The following is a 10365-nucleotide window of genomic DNA, read 5'->3' as shown; positions in this document are numbered from 1 at the left end:
CTCGTAAGCTGCTACACAACCATGGTCTACTAACACAGGTGTTATAACTTAATGTACCTGTTCAACTGTTATCTTTGTTGTGGGACAACCAACATCTTAATCACTGTAATAGCTGCATTTACATTTAGGGCATTTTAGCAGACACTTTTGTCCACAGCAACTTCATACATTCATACACTGATGCCGGTGGCTGCAATGCAAGATGCTGACCAGCACATCAGGAGCAGTTTGGGGTTCAGTATCTTGCCCAGGGACACTTCAACATGCAGACCAGGGGAATCAAACCAGCGACCTTCTGATAACAAGACATTTGTTCTACCCCGGAGCCACAGCCGCCCTGATGACCTGGTGACCTCATGTAATTCCAAGGATGGTGCCTCCCAACGTCAATGTAAGGTCTAATCAGACAGAGTAAGTGGTGTGGGTGTGCGTGGCCTTTAAATGTTTGTTTTTCCATGCATGCAAACCATCTTGGCATTTCGGAACAATCGTCTGTTTCATATATGCTTTTTATAACATATTTAATCTCTTGAGTTAATGCGCTCAGCCACCTCACAACAGACCTCAAGCACAGACGCACATAAACACCACAGTAGAAAAACAGGAGACCGGTGCCGTGACTTAACAGTTTAATGTAAATCCAAGACAAAGTGTGATTACATTTTCTACACATATACAATATGCATATGTGAGCATACAAATTCTCATTAATAACTCGATTCACCTCGGAGACCGAAAAAATGATCAAAAGTAACAGTGAATAACAAGCTATAACATAGTTCACCACAACGCGAGCCCCTTCTCACCCTACAGTTAGTTAAGAGGACAATTAAAATAACTATATTCTTCTATTTGATGAAGCTGTTTGTCTGTTAAAATCCTCCTGTAAAATTTACAATGCTATCATTAGTTTTTTCGAAGCCTAATATAAATTCACTCCATTTTTCTACAACGAAAATGATTAAGAGAAGCACACAACATCATAATGGTAACACAAGCGCTTAGTAGCAAGTACTCAACTTGTTAGGAGGTTTAATTAATCCTTCTTCTTATTGTCATTATTATATTTATTTAAACATTCTATAAAGCCAGTAAAATATCCATTCTCATAACATACTTAATAATATTAAGCTAAGGAATAGGGTATACATAGAACGCTACATCAACAAATTGAAATCATGAGACGTCACACCCCAGTGAAACAAAGAGCAAATAAGAAAAGACAGTTAACAGAGAAGTATACTAGGAAATACTGCAGCACACATTAGCTTTATCGACAAAGAATGAGATTTTACACCATTGAAAAAACCATACAGCAATGGACACAAAAGGGGGTCAGGGTTTGATGCACTCTTAGGTTTTTAGAAAACTTGAATAACTGATATAAAACTCGCACTTATACATGAGATACACTCATTTACTGTTAGAAGTTTGTGCCAAAAGGAATTTTGACTTCGACGCGACTTCTAATCCTCAAATGAATGTTTTTTTTGCAGGCAAATCTGAGCTTTGAACGTAGCTTTGGTCAACCACTTCTAGATTCCATTTATTGACACCATGAAAATAATTGTGTTTGGCCAGAAATCCCTCTCTAAAAGTAAGATGGGAAAAGCTACATTTCAGTAAAGTTGGATCATAAAATGTGGAGAAATAAGGGATTTACGTTGGTAACGATGTATAAACCCATATCCTTGCCTGTTTTTTGTTTTTTTTAACACCAATTCGAATAAATGAAAATAGTAGTAGTACTTGAATCGGTTTTGGTTCTTAAATTCACACATTTTGATCTCCGACACCCTCTATCAGTGACGGCATCAAACCTTGACCACCTCACCCTGAATTCCCCCAAGGAATAGCCAGCAAAAGGAGCAGATCTCCTTTAAACAAAGGTTTTAAAAAAAATAATAATAATAAAAAAAAAAATACATACACTCTCATCCAAAAAGGGCTTTAAGAATGCTTGTGTAGCTAGATTATGAATTTCCTGGTGACGGATAGTACATCAGCTCATGATTGATCCATCTAACATCTCTTCCTAACCCCCTTTGTACTTTGGAAAGCAGCCGGACTTTGCCAAACGGTTTACGCTGTACGAGTGCGTGCGGGTTCGTCCGTTCCCTTCTCGCTGTGCTTTGAAGGAGTTTGTCTGAAGCAGGCTGACGTAGCACGGTGCGCCATCGTGCTCTCAGAAATGTTTCCCAGTGTCCCCAAAGCACCAGGAGGAGGAGTATCCACGATAACACCACGAGAGTAGTTGGAGGTTTGAATGCCGGAGAGTGAGATACTGCCTTATTTACTTGTCTCTAATTTAAAATGTCACCATAAACCTTTGTGGAGGTATTGTTGTCTTTTTTGGAAGGCAGTACTCTAACAATGAAGTCGCCGGCTGGGAAAGGCTACGCTCACCTCAACAACACAAAACAAATTTTTACACTCTACTTAAGCACATTTTGGTAATTGTAAGGTCACTCGATCTACGTTAATGCTCACATTTCTGATTCCCCTTTCTTATAAAACACAAAACATTGGTTATGTGAAACAGAGCAATAGACAAAAAGGTATCATACACATCAAGTCATTTTCAACAACGTTGCGCGTACAGGGCTACTCTTAATTGGATGTTTTTCGTTTGAGAAAATAGCGATTATTCGACATCCCCTAATCGTGAGGATGGTTTTAGTTTTTACATCTCTCAAATGGGAGTTTGCTGGAGTTCAGATGTATAATTATTGCATCATGCGTGGCCACAAACGGTGTTAGGAAAATTAAATGAGCGATCACCCACAGAGAAAAAAGATCTAAAGCCATTTTCAGATGTCGCAGGTCACGTATTACATTCATTTTGTGCAGGTGACCATGGTTTTTAAAGGTATAGTTGGTACATTTTTGATTAATTCCTTTTTTTCCTCTTTTTTTTTTCTTTTTTTTTTACAGGTCATTCTATTCCATGGCACGCTAATGTAAAACAACTGTTTTTGTACACAAATTCATTTTCCAAACCACACCAATAAAGCTACAATATCCACAACATAAAAAAAAAAGAGAAAAAGAAAACTGGCTTAACAATTTGGAGAGAGATTAGATAATTCATGATCAATCAATCTAGACAGGGGCCAAGTGCGATGACGGTACAACAGAAGCGGTTAAAAATGGACGACTGTGCTGTATGGATTAAGTGTGTTAAATCCTCCTTGTGTACTAGTACATGGTATGCACACATGCGTTCGCGTGGGCGTAAAAATGACGTGTCCTCAAAAGCACTTGTAAGGATGAGACCAGAAGTTATTGCCTGTCTGCTCTGGTGGCGACGCCATTGAGGATTGCTCCTGCTAAACTGTGCTGTGCTGTACACGATCGATCCGTTGAATTCTTTGGTGGGAGGAGCGAAAGAGTCCGGGTGTGATGTTGGGGGACAGGACAGCAGTGTGGCACGGGGTAATGTCAAATTCCCGCCAACAGTGGAATGTTTCAGTAGTCTGTAGAGCCAATGGAAAATTATCTCCCTTATGCGTGTGTGCTTAGGCCCCGAAGACCTAGAGGAAATTAAGTAGATACAATAAAATAAAAAGGAACAACAACAACAACAGAGCAGAGAAGACTGATGTAACCAGCAACGTACTGTGTAATCACATCTTGAACCGCCCGCGCCCTAGGCTTGCATGCTGGAGCTGACGAGGAGTGGAGAGCTTTTGGGAGACGAGTACCGGGTTGACGAACCGCTCAGGGGCCCATCGAGAGACTTTGTAAGAGATTGTTTGATTTCAAGCCTGGGTGTGGCACCCTCACGCTGAAAGGGCCGCCTGCCGGATTATCATCAACTCAACACTTGCTGTCATCAGCAGTGTTGCAACACTTTTACACAGGTGCAACCCACCTTCACGGAATACTAAACATTTCTGTACATCAACCCCCTTAGGTTACAAAATAGAAATGAGCCTGACATATAATAAAAACACACACACACACACAATAAGAATTATTGCAACAATCTCTAAAAAATAAACACAACATGTACTACAGCCATGTCAAAAAAGTTCAAGATAAAGTTAAGTTAGAAAAAAAAAAAAGAAAAAATCACTTCAAATGCAAGTACTATGGCATACCATGAAGGAGAGGGGGGAAGGCTTTCACTAAACCACCAGCGGTTCCGATGTGCCCACGTTCAAGAGGACAAATGAACAGAGGAGATTATTTGTATCATTGGCTACGAGGAGAAAAAAAAAAAAAAGACGTCTGTTAAATCAAGCAGCAAACACACACAACGAAGCGACAGCCCTATTGATTCTCTAAGTGTTCAGGTATCCCGTTCTGGCTGGCGTGGTGATGTCTGTGGTGTACCTGGTTTCGAAGACAAATGGACAGTGACGACAAAAAATCGGCCACAAGGTGCCCTTCCAGGTGTATGCTGTGGCCTTTCCCTTCTGTTTCGTTCCTGCAGCTCTGAGATGCTACTCAAACCCTCAAGCGCGACAAATAACTTCCAATTTAATCTCAACAACAACAGCAACAAATGACAACAGCATAAAAAAAAAAAAATATTCACGTCAGAATTCGAACAGTGTGCATTCAGGTAAAGGTAGTGCCCGCCTTTGCGGCTCCTACTGACCACCCGGGCTCAGTGTTACTATCAACCTGCTCAGTGCCAACTTGCTACCATTTTTAAGTCCCGTTTAAGATAGAGAGTGTCATCCTGCCCTCCACAGTCCCTACCTAAACTGACCCCATTCTTTCAACCAGCCCCCTCACTCATGCCTACACAGTATCTCTCTCGAACGACCCTCGATACTCTGTCTCTCCGCTGCAGCCTGGCTATCTCCAGCCTCACAGAATCACCCTCGTGGCAACCATCACTTTCTGTCAGGCCCTTCTCTCGGACTAGCTTTTAACCTTACAAAAAAAAAAAAAAGACAAAAAAAAGAAAGAAAACCTCTACTGTGTCTCAAACTTTGCAACTGTAACTCATTCTCTGTACATGAAAACTGAGCGTCCGTTATCACAATGCATGAAGTCCCTTGCGTGATAAAGCATCAACAAATGTATTCCCAAAACTAAAGCCACATTTCAGGCGCCACCGTGGTCGAGGTCTATACTGTACATTTTTCAATGTATTTACATTAATATCCAGAGCAAATGTAACAAGAATTTATCTATGACTTTGGTACGTACCCCAGGCAAGTTATCCCATGCACACATAATAAAATAGCTCAGCGCGTCACCAACTCTGACATTAATCTTCCTCACCTATAGTACGCTGTCATTAGGGACAGGAAACAGTCAGAGGTTGAGCCTACACCTGGAAGAGAGCTACAACTGCCCCGACTAGGATGTCAAACCGGGGGGGTGGGGGGGTGGGGGGACATGTCTCTCTAAGTATAGCTAAAGTCTCTTGTGGCTTTCAGGAATCTGAGCCAAGTAAACTGTGTCGTTATATCTGTAAGGCACTACGAGGGAACAATGGTCAGAACCTAAAGACTGAGGAGAATTTTTGAGGAGGTGGACTACACACGCATGGCCGACAGTAGCACACACAGACAATCACGTTGTACATGCCTATGTTATTATAACCACTTTGTGCAATCACATTGAAAAAAGAAGGAACAAATAAATCTATTGGTATCGGGAGAAAAAAAAAAAGAAAAGGTTTTTCTTCTTAAAACAAACAGGTGCAGACTGCTACATTCTAAAGAACGGGGCCCAGCTAAGACACCTAGCTAAAACCGAAGTATCGTCATAAAGGTGAAACATAAAGGAAAAAACAAAAATATCTATAAATACACTAAAAAGTTTGTTGTCTTCTGTTGGTTATATTTCCAGAAGCCTCCTCGGCTCGAGAAGGTGGAGTGGGGGGGGGAGTTGCCTCTCTTCTTCTCCCCACACCATGAATGATTTGGAAATATTAAGACAGTTCAAGGCCATCAATATTTTTTTCTTTGAAGAGCAGCAGGTTTCCGTATTTCACCTTCTCCCAAATCCCTTGGGATTCCGAACTTCCAGTCAGTAACCCCTGTTCAACAGTCACTTCCCGAATTTAAGAGGGGAAAAAATATAATAAAAACAAACCAGAAAACCTCCGCTGTCCCAAAAGGCCTGTTTCAAGCTTCCCAGTAAAACTAATGAGACGTCACTTTCCTCATAAAGTAAAGCGAGGAGGAGACAAATAAAAAAAAAAAAAAAGCAAAAACTGGCCCTTTCAGGAAAAAAAAGAAAGAAAGAAACATCTTGAACTGTACCCCTCTGAAATTCAACCCCATCTTTCCCTTCTAGAGAGAGGCTGTGAATCTTTTTTTTCTTTTTCTCTCTGTCGTTACATCTTCAAGTTATACGTGACAGTTTCATGAGGATTGCATGTTCCTCTGTCTCTGTTTATGTCTGAGGTCGAGGAAAGGATGTTTGGGATGTCGATGGGGCTCAGGGCGGTTGGGTTTGGGGGGAAGCAGCAGAGCTGGGTTAGGCTCTCCAGTGTCAGTCAGTGTCTTCTCTAGAGGTAAGGGTACTGGTTGACCTTGGTGGGGCTCAGCGGGTATCCAGTGTAGACAGTGGAGGCGGGCGAGGCGCTGATGTAGGCCTGGTGGGCAAACTGGGCCTGGTACTGGCTGTGGTGCAGGGTGGGCGAGGGCAGCACGCGGTGGCCCATGCTGACTGGGACCTGGTGGACGATGCTTGGTGGGTAGCTTCCGTGCTGGACTGCGTGGCGCGCCGAGCCCTGCGATGCCACCAGGTGGGCCACGGTGCCGGTGGAGCCCAGAGCAGCCGGGGTTGTGTAGGTGTAGAGGTGCGGCTGGCTGGGCAGGTGCGTGGCGGCCAGGTGCGGGTGGACATTGCCCGAATGAGAGGGGCTGTTGTGATGGAAGGAGTACGGGGCCTGAGTGGCGATGGTGGGGGTGATGTAGGCCTGCTGGCGCCGATGACCTCCATTTCGCTCGGCTACCATGTGCTGCTGGGCCTGGAAGAAAGGAGGGCAGAACGGCTGGACGTCAATTCAATAAACTCATGAACTTTTTTTCAGTGGATATTGAAAACTCTTCACAGGAAGTGTCATAGCTTAAAATAACATTCCTGAAGTGTAAGAAATCCTTTCAAAAAATGTATTGGACAATATCACAAATGCATTATCAACATTAAAGGAATAGTTCAGGTTTTCTGAAGTAGTGCTGTATTAGGTTCTTATCCAGTTTGTGGACAGGGGCAGCAGCTAAATGTATTTTGGTTTGTTGCAAAGGTCTGTCTGATGGCAAGGTTAAGCGGGTAGCATATATTTACGTTGATATTGACTTTTTTGTTGGCTGAAATATTTTTTGCTGCTGGTCGGTCTGCAGCAGTCCAGTGCTTAGCTTCCTGCCCCGCTTCTCCGAACTGGGCGCCTGCCAGTTGCCAAATACTGTAGGTAATACCCTAACTATGGACCTCATAAAACCTCACTTCTTCTCACTTATTACTGTTACTGTCCCTTTAAAGGAATTACTATTTCTTTTGATGTGCTTTGAAGAATTAGATGACAAGGATGCCATTCTCACGTCTGTAGGGTTAATATAAAGCTACTTCCTGTAGCTAGTTAGCTTAGATCAAAGTCTGAAAACAGGGCCACAGCTAGCCTGGCTCTGTCCTAGGGTCGCACCTACCAGCACCTTAATGGCTTAAACATGAGGATGTCATCCAACCAGCAGAGATCCCAGGAACTGACTGAGCCCATCCAGGCTGCGTCCTTTTTACAGTTTTGCATTAAACAAATGTGACAGATCATGCTAAATACTGAGATTTTAAGGTGTTGATCGCCTGGTTACCTTGTTCTCAACACTTGTTTTAACGTAGAGTTATTAGCTTGGTATCAATCTTCTCATCTAAGTCGTCACAAAGAACGTGCAAAAAAGTGTATTTTCTTAAGTAACACCGCCTCCAAAACCTGATTTGAAAAAGTTGACAGCTTTTATGCACACACATTGACACACTGACGGCATAACACGTGCTTCACTATACCTGGCTGAGATTGAGAGGCTGCTGCTGGAGGGGGTGCGGCCCTGAGCGCTGCTGTCGGTAGGACCCTCCAGTCAAGCCCCCTGGTATGTGATTATTGCCAGACACCACTCCATTGGAGGATTTGAACTTGTAAGCTGAATTCTGATGGTTCATTGCATCTAGGAGAGGATACAAATATGGTTAATTGGGAGGTAGCAAATTGAATACCTAGCAACATGATAGCTACTTGCTGATGAAGGTTCTCAGTCATCCAGGTCATGGTAAATCTAGGTGCTGTATCGTAGGCAACTGGACTTGTTTCACTGGACTGAAACATGTCCAGTTGCCTATGATACAGCGCGTAGATGACATCTACTTGTTAAAGCAGGAGGTTTTAGGTATTTCAGCATAGGAAAGAATACCTGGCATCAGGCGCTCACACTCACTCGGGACCTCACTGTTCTGTGTTTTGAGAGGGGGAATGATGATGGTGCGGGGGTTCCCGTTGTTGTAGTTATCCAGGATGGTGGTCTTTGTGTCGTAGCTGTTGTTGTTGGGGGGTCTGGACTCCACAGTGTAGGGGCTGTTGTTGCTCGAACAGTCAGAGTCGGGTGAGTCATGGACCGTCACACAACTGATGACATTCTTCCGCTGCTTCGAAGATGAACTAAGGAAACATGGGACAGGGAAAAACATTACAGAGAAATCAACTCCAGTCAGTGAAGGCCATCAGTGTTGTGGTATTATATGCGCGGGCCTGTTGGCACAGTGTTTTCACAGTTGTCGTCAGTATGAGTGTCTACATCCTGAACTGACCTGTTGTTTTGCTTGTGGTCTTCTTCCTCGTCCGTGTCGCTGCTGATGGTGATGATGCTGACCGCAGGGCTGGGCGTGTCTGGGATGATGATGGTCTGTCTGGGGACGTGGTGCTGGTGCTGATGGTCGCGGGTGGTGCTGGAAGCCTGCTCTGCTTCGCCAGCCCCCCACCCGCTGCCCCCGCAGCCTTGCAGGGGCGGGCAGTTGGAGGCCGAGCCGTTCTGTAGCACGGCGCACCGCGGGGGCGTGTTTTCCTTCACCCGCTTGGAGCGCTGCGGGGACAGCACCGCCTGCGAGGACGACACCTCGTAGGCTGACATGTTCCTTATAGAGGGACAGAGAAACAGGTGAATGTCACACAGGCAGTACACAGATGCTATGAACTTGATCTTTTTTGGATGATCTGTAGCTGCCATTGTAATGATTTATAGTAAGTCTAGAGTGATGGAGTACCTTGCAGACATCTGGTGCTGTTTGTTCTTTTTGGAAGAGGAGTTGTTATTGGTTGAGGGCTGCCTCATGACATGTGCCACTCCCACATTGAGCGTCTGGTTGGATGGGAGCGTGACGTGGCCAGCCAACAAGGCTGGCTGCTGCATGATGGGATTATAATGGCTGCCATGAGGATGGGAATTCCTGTAATATAACACAGACAAATGTTACCAAGGCAATAAGGAACCTGCACATGAAGAAGCAAAGCGTGAGATACTGATATATACACTGATACGACAGGATAATCAGACCCAACATTGGTGAGAAAAGAACAGAGCGAGGGTAAGTATTTCCCGCCGAGGCCAGCGGGTGGCAGCATCTAACTTTTCTAGAGGAGGAGAGTGAACAAGTGTGGGAGAGAGCAAAGAGGGAGGGCAGAGGAGCTGACACCAGCAGCTGCGGAGCGATAGCTCTGCAGAGGAAGTGCGACACTTTCCCAATCGTCTCTCAGAGGACAACAGGGCTGCCACTGGACGGGAAGGGAGGGAGGGAAAGGAAGGGGGGGCGGGGGGCGTATGGTCACAGATGGACATCTCAAAATGAGTCTGAGCAAACATGGCCCCGGCAGCCGTTCACATACACATTATATACCTGCATCTTCCCCATCTCCCTGCAGAACGCCCTCCTCTCCCATCTATCCTTCCATTTATCGATGTCATCACAGTGACAGCCTCGACTCGACATGATGTCTCTACATGTACATATATACCGTCTCCCTTTGGGGAATCTGCTTATAAGAGCACCAGCAGCGCTCACGTGGGGACCGTGATTGACTGGAGATAAAGGACGAGCTGTCAGGGAGGCACAGGCTTCTCGGTCAATCAGTCTTATGTGGGACCATCTTCCTATAACACATTTTGACCTATAAAACCACCGCTGGCCTTTGAAATCAATTTATCTCAGCTGTAATATAGACCTGCCCCCGATGTTATGTGTGAAAACTTCATTTCACAAAGTGCTTTATTTTTGAAGCTTCCAAAATGAAATATGTCAGCCTATCAGATTTATTTATCCAGCCGATATTGCGGTGCGACGAAAAGGTGGGTTCGAAAAACCGCAAACATAGGCGACGAGGGCAGGTGCAATGAAGGGAGCAGTGTCGTT

General features: G+C 44.5%; 1 protein-coding gene across 5 annotated transcripts in view; it reads right to left on the bottom strand.

The window, feature by feature from the left end:
• Positions 1 to 612: 612 nt before the first annotated feature.
• hipk2 (homeodomain interacting protein kinase 2) overlaps positions 613 to 10365 on the bottom strand; it is a 75399-nt gene continuing 65646 nt past the window's right edge. For 4 of the 5 annotated variants that reach the window (XM_030425573.1, XM_030425574.1, XM_030425577.1 and 1 more), the window contains exons 11-15: positions 9223 to 9405; positions 8770 to 9093; positions 8376 to 8620; positions 7975 to 8132; positions 613 to 6943 (exon numbers count right to left, since the gene is read on the bottom strand). In XM_030425573.1, coding sequence (XP_030281433.1) covers positions 6479 to 6943; positions 7975 to 8132; positions 8376 to 8620; positions 8770 to 9093; positions 9223 to 9405 — 1375 coding nt within the window. In that variant the 3' untranslated portion in view covers positions 613 to 6478. The remainder of the gene's footprint in view (positions 6944 to 7974; positions 8133 to 8375; positions 8621 to 8769; positions 9094 to 9222; positions 9406 to 10365) is intronic. The other variant, XM_030425576.1, reaches the window with a different exon arrangement.

The sequence above is a fragment of the Sparus aurata genome, chromosome 8 (assembly GCF_900880675.1).
Source record: "Sparus aurata chromosome 8, fSpaAur1.1, whole genome shotgun sequence".
Taxonomy (NCBI): domain Eukaryota; kingdom Metazoa; phylum Chordata; class Actinopteri; order Spariformes; family Sparidae; genus Sparus; species Sparus aurata.
The sequence above is the reverse complement of the archived record's forward strand: the minus strand, read 5'-3'. Positions and strand labels throughout refer to the sequence as shown.